Source organism: Mustelus asterias, chromosome 1 (assembly GCF_964213995.1).
Source record: "Mustelus asterias chromosome 1, sMusAst1.hap1.1, whole genome shotgun sequence".
Taxonomy (NCBI): domain Eukaryota; kingdom Metazoa; phylum Chordata; class Chondrichthyes; order Carcharhiniformes; family Triakidae; genus Mustelus; species Mustelus asterias.
Window position 1 is genome coordinate 131,236,258 of NC_135801.1, and position 16,464 is coordinate 131,252,721.

The 16,464-nt window shown below is 43.2% G+C and overlaps 1 protein-coding gene across 1 annotated transcript in view; it reads left to right on the forward strand.

The window, feature by feature from the left end:
- Positions 1–16,464, forward strand: part of ankrd55 (ankyrin repeat domain 55) — a 109,270-nt gene that overhangs the window by 24,342 nt on the left and 68,464 nt on the right. The window contains exon 5 of the mRNA XM_078239754.1: positions 9,314–9,423. Within this exon, the coding sequence (XP_078095880.1) occupies positions 9,314–9,423 (110 nt within the window). The remainder of the gene's footprint in view (positions 1–9,313; positions 9,424–16,464) is intronic.

The following is a 16,464-nucleotide window of genomic DNA, read 5'->3' on the forward strand; positions in this document are numbered from 1 at the left end:
CGTTTTCAGGCGCGAAAACGTGATAAAGTTGGGTGTGAGGCCATTAACGCGATCCATTTAAATTGAATTAATGAACTGCCCGCCCAACTTTATCAGCATTTCCACCTTTACCACCGCGTTTGCCAATCGAGAACTGCGTCGTAATGGACCTGCTGAATAAAAGTCTGAATCGGGGCTCCAGCTGCTGAAGAGGCGCATTCGGGGCTTCCACCGGCTCCCTGACTCAGATTGGGGGAGGGAGGGGAAGGGAGGCGGGTTAGATCATTCTCTGGTTGGGGGGGGCGGGGAGTGAGGCCAGATCGCTGTCTGGTTGGGGGGAGGAGGAGGAGGCAGGTCAGAGGTATCTCTGGTGGCGGGGGGGGTAGTGCTGATCATTGTCTGGTGGTAGAGGGGGGAGGGCTGATCGTTGTCTGGTGGTGGGGGGAGGGAGGAGGAGGTGGGTCAGATGTTCCTTGGGGGGGGGGCGGTTGAGTGAGGCCAGACCATTCTCCAGGGGGGGATCAGTGGGGCCAGATCGTTGTCTGGGAGGGGGGGGGGGGAGGTGGTAAGTGAAGCCAGACCATTCTCTGGGGGGGGGGGGGGGGGGGGGGGAGTGAGGCCAGTTTGTTGTCTGGGGGAGGAGTGAGGCAGGTAAGATGTATCTCTGGTTGGGGGGGGGGGGGGGCGCGGAGCCCCATCCCTCACTGGTTGGGGGGGGGGGGGGGGGAGGGGAGGCCCAATCGCTCACTGGTTTGGGGGGGGCCAGATGGATCTCTGATGGGGGGGGCACGGGGGTCCGTTGCCACTCTGCAGGCGATCGGTGAGGGGGAGGGGGGGCAGGGGTGGCGATTGGTCTGTGTAGTAGGTGGGTGGATACGGGGGACAGCGATGTCTGTGGGTAGTGGGTGGGTGGATAAGGGGGACAGTGATATCTGTGGGTAGTGGGTGGGTGGATAAGGGGGACAGTGATGTCTGTGGGGGCCATCGCTCCTGCTTTTCTGACACGGTCCCGCTTTCTCAAACATTTTTTCTAACTGCGCATGCGCAGTTCAGAGCTCCAATCGTTTCGGGTGCACTAAGCCCCGCCCACAGCGCGAATGGGACTCACGATGTTTTTTCAGGCTGAGTGTGTATGGGGGCGCCTGAAAGCAGATTTCTAAGTCGGATCTGCATTACGCCCAGATTCAGCACTTAGAATGAAAATGGTAAAATCAGGCCCAATGTGTCAATGTGGCAACTTCATGAAAATCACAGGAAGACTACGGTGACATCTGTTTTCATGAAGCTAATATGGAACCATGCAAAACATCCAGCTATTTCTGACAATTCACAATTCATGGAATATCTTTTCCTCACTACAAGTTGCTGGCTGATTTGCACTTTAATAATGATATTCAGATGCAGTTAATTTTTCAGCAAAATCTGGACCAATGTTTATCGTGTATTTCCTGCCCACAAAACTTAGTTACTGTTGCCATACTTGTTTGACACCCTTGTGTCAACTACTTCCATTATAAATTCAATTGTAAGGAGAATAGATAGGCATTTCTGTGGCCGCAAATGAGGCTCCAGGATGGTATGCTGCCTCCCTGGTGCTAGGTTCAAGGATGTCCCAAAGCGTCTGCAGGACATTCTGAAGGGGGAAGGTGAACAGCCTGTGGTCACAGTACGCATTGATACAAACAACATAGGTTTAAAAAAAAGGGATGAGATGCTAAAAGCAGAATATAGGGAGCTAGGAGGCAAGCTGAAAAGTAGAACCTCAAAGGTAGTGATCTGAGGATTACTACCTGTGCCACATGCTAGTCAGAATAGAAACAGCAGGATACATAGGATATACGTGGCTGCAAAATATGGTATGAGGGGGAGGGTTTCAGATTCCTAGGGCATTGGCACCAGTTCTGGGGGAGGTGGGACCTGTACAAACTGGATGGGCAGGATTGGGACTGATGTCCTTGGGGGGTAGTGTGTGGTACTTGAGTGGTTGGGGAAGGTTAAACCTAATCTGGCAAGGGGATGGGAACCTTTGCAACGATTCAGAGCAGGGGGAATTAAGAACAAGAGGAAAAGACAGTAAGGAGAATAAGAAAAGTGAAAGGCAGAGAAATCAACGGCCGAAGTCAGATAAGGACCAAGTAAAAAATATTAGGAAAGGGAAAAGAAATGTTTAAAGTGCCCACCTTAAGGTTTTGTACTTGAATGCTCGGAGCATTCAAAATGAATGAATTAGTTGCACAGAAAGATGTAAAGGGGTATGACATAGTTGGCATTACGGAGATGTGGCTTCAAGGTGAGCAAGGATGGGAACTAAACATTGAGAGCTATTCAGTGTTTAGGAAGGATAGACTAGATGGACTATGTGTTGTGCAATGAGAAAGGGTTAGTTGGCAATCTAGTTGTGAGAGAACCCTTGGGGACGCGAGGCCATAATATGGTAGAATTATTTGTCAAGGTGGATAATGATGTAGTTGATTCTGAGACCAGGGTCCTGAATCTCAATAAAGGTAATTATGGTGGTATGAGGCATGAATTAGCCATGATGGACTGGGAAACATTACTGAAAGGAAAGACAGCGGAAAAGCAATGGCAGGCATTTAAAGAATGAATAGGTGAACTCCAGAAGTTCTTTATTCCTGTTTGGCGCAAGAATGGTAAGGGAATTGTGCCAAACCATGGCTTACAAAGGAAATTAGAGGTAGTATCAGATTCAAGGAAGAAGCATACAAATTAGCAAGAAAAAGCAATAGGCCTGAGTATTGGGAGCAGTTTAAAATTCAGCAAAGGAGGACCAAGGAATTGATTAAGAAGGGAAAAATAGAGCATGCAAGTAAGTTAGTGGGAACGTAAAAACTGACTGTAAAAGTTTCTGTAGGTATGTAATGAGAGAAAGATTGACAATATTGAATGTAGGCCCCTTACAGTCAAACGGGAGAATTCATAATGGGGAATAAAGAAATGAAGAAGAATTAAATTTGGACTTTGCTTCAGCCTTCACAAAGGAAGACATGAATAACGTACCAGAAGTGATGGGAGAAACATGTTTTAGTGAGGAGCTGAAGGAAATCAGCATTAGTAGAGAAATGGTTTGGGGAAATTGGTGGGACTGAAGGATAAATCCCCAAGTCCTAATGATCTTCATCCCTGAGTACTTAAGGAAGTGCCCCTGGAAATAGTAGATCCATTGGTGGTTATTTTCCAAAATTCTTTGGACTCTGGAATAGTTCCCACAGATTGGAGGGTAGCTAATGTAAGCCCGCTATTTAAAAAAGGAGGTAGAGAGAAAACAGGGAACTATAGACCAGTGAGCCTAATGTCTTTACTGGGAAACTTGCGAGAGTGTATTACAAAGACTTCATAATTCGGCATTTGGAAAGCAGTGGTATAATCAGACAAAGTTAGCATGGATTTACAAAAGAGAAATCATGCTTGACGAATTCTTTGAGGATGTAACCAGTAGAGTTGACCAAAGAGAACCAGTGGATGTGGTTTATTTAGATTTTCAGAAGGCTTTCGATGAGGTCTCACATAACAGATTACTATGTAAAGTTAAAGCACATGGGATTGCAGGTAAAGTCTTGAGATGGATAGAAAGCTGGTTAGCAGACAGGAAGCAAAAAGTTGGCATAAATGGGTCTTTTTCTGATTGGCAGTCAGTGACTAGTGCGGTCCCACAGGGATCTGTGCTAGGACCCCATCTGTTCACATTATATATTAATGATTTGGAAGAGGGAACTGAACGTATTATCTCCAAATTTGCAGATGATACAAAATTGGGTGGGAAGGTGAGCTGTGAGGAGGATGCAGAGATGCTTCAGCATGATTTGGACAGGCTGAGTATGTGTGCACGTGCATGGCAGATGCAGTATAATGTGGATAAATGCGATGTTATCCAAGTTAATAGCAATAATAGGAAGATAGATTATCGAATGGGTGTAAATTGAGAGAGGTGGATAGTCAACAAGATCTTGGAGTCCTCATCCATCAGTCGCTGAAAGTAAGCACGCAGAAACAACAGGCAGTATAGAAGGCAAATGGTATGTTGGCCTTCATAGCGACGGGATTTGAGTATAGGGATAGGGATGTTTTACTGCAATTGTATAGGGGTATTGGCGAGGCTACATCTGAAGTATTGTGTGCAATTTTGGTGTCCTTATCTGAGGAAGGATGTCCTTGCTATGGAGGTTTACCAGGCTGATTCCTCGGATGGCAGTTCTGTCCTATGAGTAGAGACTGAGTTAGTTAGGATTATATTCACTGGATTTTAGAAGAGTGAGAGGGGATTTCATAGAAACTTATAAAATTCTAACAGGGTTAGACAGGGTAGATTCAGAAAGAGTGTTCCCAATGGTGGGTGAGGCGAAAAGTGGGTAAACCTTTTAGAACTGAGGTGAGGAGAAATTTCTTCATCCAGAGGGTGGTGAATGTGTGGAATTCATTACCGCAGAATGTAGTTGAGGCCAAAACGTTGTCTGATTTCAAGAAGAAATTAGATATAGCTCTTGGGGCTAAAGCGATCAAGGGATATTGGTGGAAGGGCGTTTCAGGATATTGAATTTAATGATCGGCCATGATCAAAATGAATGGCAGAGCAGGCCCGAAGGACCTACTCCTGCTTTTAGTTTCTCTGTTTCTATGTAAATCCCTTTACCTATTTTTATAATGGAAGTTGCAATGTAAACTTGTCAGCTTTGTGTCTTCCATATCTTCAGCTGGTAATTCAGAGAAATGCCTATGCAGCAACCAATTCTACATTGCTGCTTCTCTAATTATAGTGCTCTTTGCTATTTTATTGTAAATCATAAAATAAAATTATAGTAGTATAAAAAAGAACAGAATGTATGACTTTCAAATAGGAATTGAATAATGTCTTCATATCTGGTATAATATTCCCACAAGTCTAAGGTTACAAGTCAAGACTCCTCATGCAGAATTTAATGCTCCCCCAGAGGCAGGCTTGGAGGTGGGCAATGGGCATATAATTGGGTGGGAAGCTGCAGTGTGGCGATCCCATTGCCATGCAACTCCCCTCACTGATTAAGTCCAGAACGGGAAGGGCCTAGAATGGTCTTTCAGCCTGGAAGTCAATTAAGTTCCTCAAGTGGCCACTTAAGGAGCCTAAATGCACCACTGCTAGTATTCAACCAGCAGTAGGGGGGGCGACCCCACGTGAGCAACCTGCAAGGCAAACCCTGGTAGGTATGTGGTGTCCAACTCCCATACCAGCTGAAGCTATTCATGAAGGCCTGTCTTCTCAACCTTACCCCTCATTTGAGGTGTTGTGATCCTCAGATTAAATCACCACCAGTCAGCTCTCCCCCTCAAAGGGGGTAGTAGCTTTTGGTCACCTGGGACCAAGGTGATTTTTTCAGTGGAACCCGTGCAGAAAAGGTTCCAACTTCTAATTGATTTGCAGCATTTGCGAGACAGGGAATTTCCTGAGAATGATGAAACCAACCAGGAAGTCAATAAGTCTGTTTGGGGGACTCAGAATGGCCACCGGGGGGGGGGGCAAGTCAACCACCAGCAGGATTAAATTCTGCCCCTTGTGTTCAACTACAGGAGCTCAACTAGCCATAAAAAATACACTATCTGAATAGTATCCAATGAATTTTAGATTTCAGTCCAATTAATGAACATAACAACAATGAAATGGGAGAACTGGGTTCCAGTTTGTGAGGCACTGACACCAGTACTGCGGAAAGTAGTTGCTGTACCGTTGGAATGATCGACACCTGAACTGTACTGGTGCTAATTCTAGCAAATCACATAACTAGGGAATTAAAGAGGGTTTTAAACTAAATAGTGGGGGAAAGGAATCAAATTTTGAAAATGTGCTAAACAAAAGAGTAGTGACAAGGCAAAAGAAAGAAGTATTAACATGGGAAATGATAAACAGAACGTGGCAGGAAGGGATAGACAGTACAAATCTGAGTAAAACAGCTATCGGCTAGAGGTTATAAAAATCCTAGAATAACTAAAAGCTCTGGATGGAATTTTCCCATAAATCGGCAGAGTGGCAGGAAAAATGACAAGGAAATCACCAGTTCCAAAGGCACCAGTTCCCATCGTATCATTCAGCTCATATCTGAAAACAAATGAAGTGGCGGGTTCCACAACGTCGTGCAGGCTTTCATTGAGCCCTTCCCACCAGCAAAACCGCTGCAGCACCGCCAGGGGAGCAGTACTTCAGAGGTGTTCTTTGGGGGCGGATGGGGTGTTGCATAGGTGAGTGTTCCATTGCGTGGGGTGGGGCTTCTGTGGGAGGAGGGGTGTTCTGTGGGGGAGAGGGTGTGCTCCACGGGGGTTGGTATTCAATGGGGGGAGGATGGGGGGGGGGGGGGGGATGAGATGGGATGTTTCATGAGGGGGGGGTACTTCATGGGGGTGGTATTCCATGGGGGGGTGGTTCTGTGGGGATGTTCAGGGATGGGGATGGGGATGGGGGTGTTCAATTTTTCATTTTTGTATTGTGATGCCCTTTTTAACAAAAACCCTAATTTTCTTTTAGAACCTAAGAATGCTGGAGAGCTGCCTGCCAGCAAATGTCATGGGACCACCCCTTGGAGCAATCCAGATTAAGAATTATTAACTGGGGGAAGGCAACTTTAATAGCATAAGAATGCATCTGGCACAGATGACCTGGATTAAGTATAAGACTGGAGAAAGTTTTGTATTGGACCTCCCGAGGGATCAGTTTTCAGACCGTGTTTTCCTTCTATACATTAATGATCTAGACCTTTGTGTACAGGGTACAATTTCAAAATGTGCAAATTCCAAAACTTGCAAATATTGTAAACCATTAGGAGGATAGTGTAAATTTCAAAAGGGCATGGACAGGTTGGTGGAAGTGGGAAAACAGATAACATTAGGCAAGTCATGAAGGCATTGGCGAAGATGCAGAAAAGATTCACGCGAATCGTTCCGGGGTGAGGAAATTCAGTTACTTAGATTGGGTGGGTTGAGACTGTTTTATTGAAGAAGAGAAGGTGAGATGAGACTTGAGAAAGGCAAGGGAAGAAATTGCTGGGGCCTTGAGAGAAATCTTTGTATCCTCACTGGCTACAGGGGAGGTCCCAGAGGATTGGAGAATAGCCAATGTTGTTCCTTTGTTTAAGAAGGGTAGCAAGAATAATCCAGGTAATTACAGGCTTACGTCAGTGGTAGGGAAATTATTGGAGAGGATTCTTCGAGATAGGATTTACTCCCACTTGGAAATAAGTGGACATATTAACAAGCAGCAACATATTTTTGTGAAGGGGATGTTGTGTCTCACTAACTTGATCGAGTTTTTCGAGGAAGTGACAAAGATGATTGTTGAAGGTAGGGCAGTGGATGTTGTCTACATGGACTTCAGTAAGGCCTTTGACAAGGTCCCTCATGGCAGACTGGTGCAGAAGGTGAAGTCACATGGGATCAGAGGTGAGCTGGCAAGATGGATACAGAACTGGCTCGGTCATAGAAGACAGAGGGTAGCAGTGGAAGAATGCGTTTCTGAATGGAGGGCTGACAAGTGGCATTCCTCAGGGATCAGTTCTGGGACCTTTGCTGTTTGTAATATATATAAATGATTTGGAGGAAAATGTAACTGGATTGATTAGTAAGTTTGCGGACGACACAAAGGTTGGTGGATTTGCGGATAGCGATGAGGGCCATCAGAGGATACAGCAGGATATAGATCGGTTGGAGACTCGGGCGGAGAGATGTTAGATGGAGTTTAATCTGGACAAATGTGAGGTAATGCATTTTCGAAGGTCTAATACAGATAGGAAATAATCAGTAAATGGCAGAACCCTTAAGAGTATTGATAGGCAGAGGGATCTGGGTGTACAGGTACACAGGTCACTGAAAGTGGCAACGCAGGTGGAGAAGATAATCAAGAAGGCATATGGCATGCTTGCCTTCATTGGCTTAGACATTGAGTTTAAAAATTGGCAAATCATGTTGCAGCTTTATAGAACCTTAGTTCGGCCGCACTTGGAATATAGTGTTCAATTCTGGTCGCCACACTACCAGAAAGACGTAGAGGCTTTGGAGAGGGTACAGAAAAGATTTACCAGGATGTTGCCTGGTACGAAGGACATTAGCTATGAGGAGAGGTTGGAGAAACTTGGTTTGTTCTCACTGGAACAACGGAGGTTGAGGGGCGACCTGATAGAAGTCCATAAGATTGAGGGGCTTGGACAGAGTGGCTAGTCAGAAGCTTTTCCCCAGGTGGAAGAGTCAATTACTAGGGGGCATAGCTTTAAGGTCCGAGGGGCAAGGTTTAAAGGAGATGTGTGAGGCAAGTTTTTTACACAGAGGGTGGTGGGTGCCTGGAACTCGCTGCCGGGGGAGGTAGTGGAAGCAGATATGATCGTGAGTTTTAAGGGGCATCTGGACAAATACATGAATAGGATAGGAATTGAGGGATATGGTCTCCGGAAGGGTAGGGGGTTTTAGTTCAGTCGGGCAGCATAGTCGGTGCAGGCTTGGAGGGCCGAAGGGCCTGTTCCTGTGCTGTAATTTTCTTTGTTCTTTAATAGAGATATACAAAATCATTAAGGTTCTAGCCAGAGTAGATGGAGAAAAACTGTTCCCATTGGTGGAAGAATTGAGTACAAGAGGTACAGATGTGAGGTATCTGATACAAGAAGCAATGGTGACATGAGGAAACTCTTTTTCACTGCAGCGAGCTTGAGGGTGTTTTGAATGTGCAGTCCATTGAGGCATTCACAAGGGAATTGGATCATTATCTGAAAAGCAAAATTTTGCAAGGCTACAGGGAAAAGGCAGGAAGATGGCAGTTATTTAGAGGACCAGAACAGACAACTAGATCAAATTTTGAGTTGTAACTATTCCATGATTCTAAGGCTTAACGGGGAGATGGTGAGAGGCTGGTTCATCTGATTGGAGAGTCTAGAACCAGGGTAAGGAATTGGCCATTTAGGTCTGAGATGAAGAGAAATTTCTTAACTGAGGGTTTGAAGTTTTGGGATTCTCTAGCCCAGAGAGCTATGGATGCTCAGTCAATGAGTATATTCAAGGCAGAAATGAACAGATCTCGGACACTAAGGGAGGTGAAAGTGGAGTTGATGTACAAATTTATCCATTGTCTTACTGAATTGGAGAGCAGGATCAAGGGGTCAAATGGTCCACTGTTTTATTGATTTCTGTCAGTCATGACCCATGAGATGTCAAATCAGGGATAAGCCTTTCCTCAAGAAAACACTGGGAATTTTACTTTCTTTTCAGCATTATTGAATGACAGGCTAGCACTCTTTTTTTAAAAAAATACAAGTTCTCAAAGATTGACATTAATAGGAGAAAGCAAATTGACAAATACTTTCATTTTCAGGGTTGGCTGGATGGTTGTGTAACACTCCTACGAAATGGTGCCAAGCAAAATATCCCTGATAAAAATGGAAGATTACCTCTTCATGCAGCTACTGCTGAAGACAATGCCAGGTAAAGATATTTTTCTGTTTAAAAAATTAAATGAGAGAGACATCATATGACTTTGTTATTTTAACAGCACCCGTTTCAGGAATAGAAAAATATTGCTATTTTTTCATTTAGTCATTAGTTAGATGAATATTTGTTTTAATGTTAATGTGTAAGGTAGCTCTAGGGAATTTCACAAATAACTAAGTTTAACAGTTATTATTTGAAATGGAATTGGTGATGACATTAATTTATCCGAAACGTGAATATTGTTGAATATAGAGACATATTCAATTTCTGTACTACCAAATGACAATTTATCAGAAACACTTGGTGCAGAATTTTACACTGAGGCTGGAGGGTGGGTAAATTGTATGGAAGGGATTTCCCCTGGGACCCTGTCTGCACAACTCGGATACAATTTCACAGTTGGGCGGGCAGGGTTTCAGGTCTGAAATCTGCCCTTTCACCTATTAAGGCTCTTAAATGGCCACTTAAGGGCCTTTTTCCACCTAGCCTTAATTTATAGGCTGGCGGGAGTGGGTGTGAGTATGGTGGGAAACAGAGAAATAAATATTTCTCCATTTCGGGCAGCAAGGGTGTCCCTCCCTTCAGGACCTTTGTCCTCCAGCCCTCCCTCCCCTCTCCCCCAACCTATCTCCAATGCTGTAATTGCCCCCCCCCCCCCCCCCCAGGGCGACCGCTACCCGCCCGTGCCTCTGGATCCCTGGGACTTGAGGACAGTCCTGGATTTAGTTCCAGGCAGAATGCTGCAGTACCTCTTCTGATGTGGAGATGCCGGCGTTGGACTGGGGTAAACACAGTAAGAAGTTTAACAACACCAGGTTAAAGTCCAACAGGTTTATTTGGTAGCAAAAGCCACACAAGCTTTCGAGGCTCTGAGCCCCTTCTTCAGGTGAGTGGGAATTCTGTTCACAAACAGAACTTATAAGAGACAGACTCAATTTACTATTCGCATTCCAACCATTATTCATGTAAATTGAGTCTGTGTCTTATAAGTTCTGTTTGTGAACAGAATTCCCACTCACCTGAAGAAAGGGCTCAGAGCCTCGAAAGCTTGTGTGGCTTTTGCTACCAAATAAACCTGTTGGACTTAAGACCATAAGACCATAAGACATAGGAGCGGAAGTAAGGCCATTCGGCCCATCGAGTCCACTCTACCATTCAATCATGGTTGATTTCAACTCCATTTACCCGCTCTCTCCCCATAGCCCTTTATTCCTCGAGAAATCAAGAATTTATCAATTTCTGTCTTGAAGACGCTCAACGTCTCGGCCTCCACAGCCCTCTGTGGCAATGAATTCCACAGACCCACCACTCTCTGGCTGAAGAAATTTCTCCTCATCTCTGTTCTAAAGTGACTCCCTTTTATTCTAAGGCTGTGCCCCCGCGTCCTAGTCTCCCCTGTTAATGGAAACAACTTCCCTACGTCCATCCTATCTAAGCCGTTCATTATCTTGTAAGTTTCTATCAGATCTCCCCTCAACCTCCTAAACTCCAATGAATATAATCCCACGATCCTCAGACGTTCATCGTATGTCAGGCCTACCATTCCTGGGATCATCCGTGTGAATCTCCGCTGGACCCGCTCCAGTGCCAGTATGTCCTTCCTGAGGTGTGGGGCCCAAAATTGCTCACAGTACTCCAAATGGGGCCTAACCAGTGCTTTATAAAGCCTCAGAAGTACATCCCTGCTTTTGTATTCCAAGCCTCTTGAGATAAATGACAACATTACATTTGCTTTCTTAATTACGGACTCAACCTGCAAGTTTACCTTTAGAGAATCCTGGACTAGGACTCCCAAGTCCCTTTGCACTTTAGCATTATGAATTTTGTCACCGTTTAGAAAATAGTCCATGCCTCTATTCTTTTTTCCAAAGTGTACGACCTCGCACTTGCCCACGTTGAATTTCATCAGCCACTTCTTGGACCACTCTCCTAAACTGTCTAAATCTTTCTGCAGCCTCCCCACCTCCTCAATACTACCTGCCCCTCCACCTATCTTTGTATCATCGGCAAACTTGGCCAGAATGCTCCCAGTCCCGTCATCTAGATCGTTAATATATAAAGAGAACAGCTGTGGCCCCAACACTGAACCCTGCGGGACACCACTTGTCACCGGTTGCCATTCTGAGAAAGAACCTTTTATCCCAACTCTCTGCCTTCTGTCTGACAGCCAATCGTCAATCCATGTTAGTACCTTGCCTCGAATACCATGGGCCCTTATTTTACTCAGCAGTCTCCCGTGAGGCACCTTGTCAAAGGCCTTTTGGAAGTCAAGATAGATAACATCCATTGGCTCTCCTTGGTCTAACCTATTTGTTATCTCTTCAAAGAACTCTAACAGGTTTGTCAGGCACGACCTCCCCTTACTAAATCCATGCTGACTTGTCTTAACCTGGTGTTGTTAAACTTCTTACTGTGTGTACCTCTTCTGGCCACTGCGGCACTGTGCCTGGACATTGGCCGACAGCTCTCATGGGCAGGCCTTCCACCCACTGACAATCAATGCTCAAGTAAGCATCGACCGTTTCCCATCCTTAAAATTCTACCCTTGAAATATTTTGTTTTCAGAATAATAATACTGATATTCTCCAGTTGGTATGCCATTTACTGGATATGTGATCTCTACTAATCCACTGATCTTCTCTGAGAGTCTGGGGAGATCCCAACATACTTACTCCTGGTTGATGTCCTTGTGCCACTACTCCTGTATGGTGTAGACAAAGGCTCTTCTCTTAAAAGGCCCCACAGACTATTTAATGTGAGGCTAGAAGTTGGTGCACCTAGATTTCATCATAATTTTCAACTCTTTTAGTACATTCCAGCTGGAGTTACAGCAGAAGTGCACTGTGGAACGATTACAAACCTTTAGGCTGCATAAATGTAATGTGTGTCAGTGGTTTGCACGGTCTCTAGCTGCAAAAATGCCATCTTATTTGCATAGCTAAAGCTATTTCTGGAAGTCCTACAAACGCAATTTAAGTAGCCTTCAACGTTTACTGCTGACGATTTTCACAAAAAGGGTGTTGTAATCATTTTTTTCCACTGAAAGGGAAAAATTAAATATTTACCGTGTATCAACTAATCACACACGAGCAGATGAATTCTGCTCGCAGACTCACCATATGACGCAAATGACCACAACTGAACAAATCAATAGTTTGCTAAGGCTTTTTTTCTCTTGGAACAAACCACCTAATTGTCTGTTTTAATTAAGTGGATTTTGAAGTGGCTGTTTTATATTGACATTTTGTTATAGAAATTCTGCATGAATACTGTTTTCAGTGGACATTCAACACAAAATTAATTAAAATGTTTCTTAAATCTCAGCATATTCTCAATGGAATTTTTATGGAACTGGAAGGACATCAAGTGACAGTTCTATGAACCTGTATTAATATCTGTATAGATGCATTATACAAATAAAATCTCAAAACAGTAACCACTGGCAATTTTTGAGTGGGAAGCGATTGTGGGTGATGGTCTGGCTTCATTGAAGTCAATTTCAAGGGAGCCATTAAGCTAATATAATCCTGACCCATCATTCTGCTGATTCACAGGAAATCCGACAGATCAGCCCCTGGGCCAGTCTTGAATGCTGATAAGTACGGGGCTAAGAAAGAGTACTGCCCTCAATATCAAATTGTGTTGATTCAGAAACCTCCCAGCCAGGACCAACAGTGATAATGATTTGTTGGATTCTCTATGGAGTTGCTTACTGATAACCTTGTAGCCGAAGATGACACAAAATTAGAAGTCGCCAAAAGAGTAAAAATGACAATGGGAAGTATTCCATAAGATGGAATATTTTTTGACAATTTTTACATCTTTGCTTGTAGAGCAATAAATGTTTTCACCCAATCTTTTCTATGGGTTCCTCAAAGGAATAGGTGAAAACTGTATGAGGAAGGGGAAATACGCTTCCCTTAATCTAAAACAAATTGCATTTTTTTATATTAATGCATGAGACATGGGCGTCGTTGGCTCGCCAGCATTTATTACCCATCCCTAGTTGCCCAAGGGCAGTTGAGAGTCAACCATATTGCTGTGGCTCTGGAGTCACATGTAGACCAGACCAGGTAACGACAGCAGATTTCCTTTCCATAAGTTTATTAGTGAAGCAGATGGCTTTTTCCGACAATCAACAATGGTTTCATGGCCATCAGTAGATTCTCAATTTCAGATGATTTTTACTGAATTCAAATTCCACCATCTGCTATGGAGGGATTCGAACCTGGGTCCCGAGAACATTAGCTGACTTTCCGAATTAATAGTCTAGCAGTAATACTGCCAGGTCATCGCCTCCCCTCCAATTCCATCGTCTCCCCTGCTAATTCCATTAACAAAAACCAAAATAACAGAAAACACACGCACACACAACGTTTGGCAAGTCACCAAAATATATAACACACTAAATACTTTCATTTAAACTTTTGTTTATATAATATTCAATTTAAGTTTGGAGAATATCATCATTTTAAAGCTTGAATATTAACCTTGTAGGTGATAGTTTGGTTCATATAAATTCAACATAAGAATTACATTGAATTTATAGCAAAGTGAAGTTCTGACTTTATATGCTACACAAGTATTCTCCCATCTTAATAATCTTGTCAACTGCTACATCCCACCCCCAGCTCTTATTCTTCCATTCCCTTTGCCCTCACGTACTCCTCCCTTAAATGCATCAATACTACTTGTTTCAACCAGGTATCGGCAAGTTCCACATTTTCCTCACCCATTTGTAAAAAGTATTTGCCTAAATTCTTTACTACAATAAAAACTTGTATTTATCTGGCACCTTTAATGTAATAAAATGTTCCAAGACACTTCATGGGAGCGATATAAAACAAAATTTGACAGCAAGCCACAGATGGCGATATTAATGTAGATGACCAAAAGTTTGGTCAAAGATATAGGTTCAAAGGTGTATCTTAAAAGAGGATGAAAGAAACATAGGCGAAAGGAGGGAACAAATCTGTTTAATGACCATGCTTTATTAATGGCTTCATCTTCAGGAACCATCCACTGCTGGAAGCAGTTACTACACATCCGGGCTATTGAATCAAACAATAATTTTGAAGGTTTCCTATTTACCAAAGAAAAACTTGCATTTTTCTCAATCTTTCCTTCAACTGCATCATCTCTTCGTTCCTGTAAATAATTTATTACCCTTCTCCAGCCCTCAATATACTTTTTAAAGTATAGGGACCAAAATTTCACATAGCCAATGTTGTGTATAAATTTAACCTTATTTGCATTTGTTCCTTGAGAAATGATGCCAGTGATTTACTTGCATCCTTTATGGCTTTATTAGCCTGTATTATGACTTTTGGTGATCTATGCATTTATATTTCCAGATTTTTCTGCTTCTCTAACCTTCTAATTTCTTACTGCTGAGGAACACGTGGCCTTCTTATTTCTCTTGCCAAACAGAACCATGCCACACTTCATTTTATTCAACTTAACTTGCCATTTGCCTACCCACACTGCAAGTCTGCTTACATCTTCCTGTATTTTGGTGCAACCCGCCACATTATCAGCTATACTACCACCACATCCCCCCGCCTCCCACTCCTCCCTATTTGGTATCATCTGTAAATTCAAGCACCATACTTCCAATTTATGAGTCCAAATCACTTTATATGATGAACAACATTGGTCCCAGCACAGATCACTAGAGGGCACCATTTTGTACTTCCTACCAGTCCAAGAAACTTCCCCATTTGTTACCTTCTGTTTTAAGTTTTGTATCCACCTTTCCAGCAATAGTGTGCTTAACATTAGATCGTGATAACTCAAATGAAATGCAGCCTCCCGAGGAGCATAGGCAAGAGTTGCCAGAGGCAGCTTATAGCAGGGGATATTATATCCTATTAATAGAGATCCTGTGGAGAGGGTAGCTATGAGCCTCTGGCAATAGACTAGCGACCTGTTCCAGGCAACTTGCTGGGAACAGATGAAAATCTGCCTTGGCAAGAGCACAACAACAATCCTAGTTCTATTATATATTAAATTACTATATTGTATATTTATTTTCTCTTCTTAAATAGCCCTTGAACACTTCTTACTCGCTCGGATTCATATTTTCCTCTCTCCAAAAACATGTGAAATTTTATTTTTTCTTACCAGTTCACACCTGACAGTACACAGCTTTGAATCACATCAGGGCGGTAGTGAGAGATGATATAGGTTCTATGGAAAAAAAGGTTGAATCCATTTGGGTGGCAATTAGAAATAGTAAAGAGAAAAAGTCACCGATAGGCGTAGTCTATAGGCCACCAAATAACATCATGGTGGGGCAAGAAATAAACAAAGAAATAACTGATGCATGTAAAAATGGTAGATTTTAATGGGGGATTTTAATCTACATATTAATTGGTCAAACCAGATCGGTCAAGGCAGCCTTGAGGAGGAGTTCATAGAATGTATCCGTGATAGCTTCCTTGAACAGTATGTAATGGAATCTATGAGGGAGCAAGCTATCCTAGATCTGGTCCTGTGTAATGAGACAAGAATAATTAATGATCTTCCAGTTCGGAATCCACTTGGAAGAAGCAATCACAGTATGGTTGAATTTAAAATACAGATGGAGCGTGAGAAGGTAAAATCCAATACCAGTGTCTTGTGCTTAAACAAAGAAGGCTACCAAGGGATGAGGGAGGCGTTGGCTAAGGTAGACTGGGAGCTTAAACAAAGAAGGCTACCAAGGGATGAGGGAGGCGTTGGCTAAGGTAGACTGGGAGCAAAAACTTTATGATGGGACAATTGAGGAACAGTGGAGGACTTTCAAAGCGACCATTCACAGTGCTCAGCAAAAGTATATACCAGTGATAAGGAAGGACTGTAGAAAAAGAGATAAACAGCCATGGACATCTAAGGAAATAAAGGAGGGTATCAAATTGAAAGAAAATGCATACAAAGTGGCAAAGATTAGTGGGAAACTAGAGGATTGGGAAATCTTTAAAGGTCAACAGAAAGCCACGAAAAAAGCTATAAAGAAAAGTAGGATGGATTATGAGAGTAAACTAGCTCAGAATA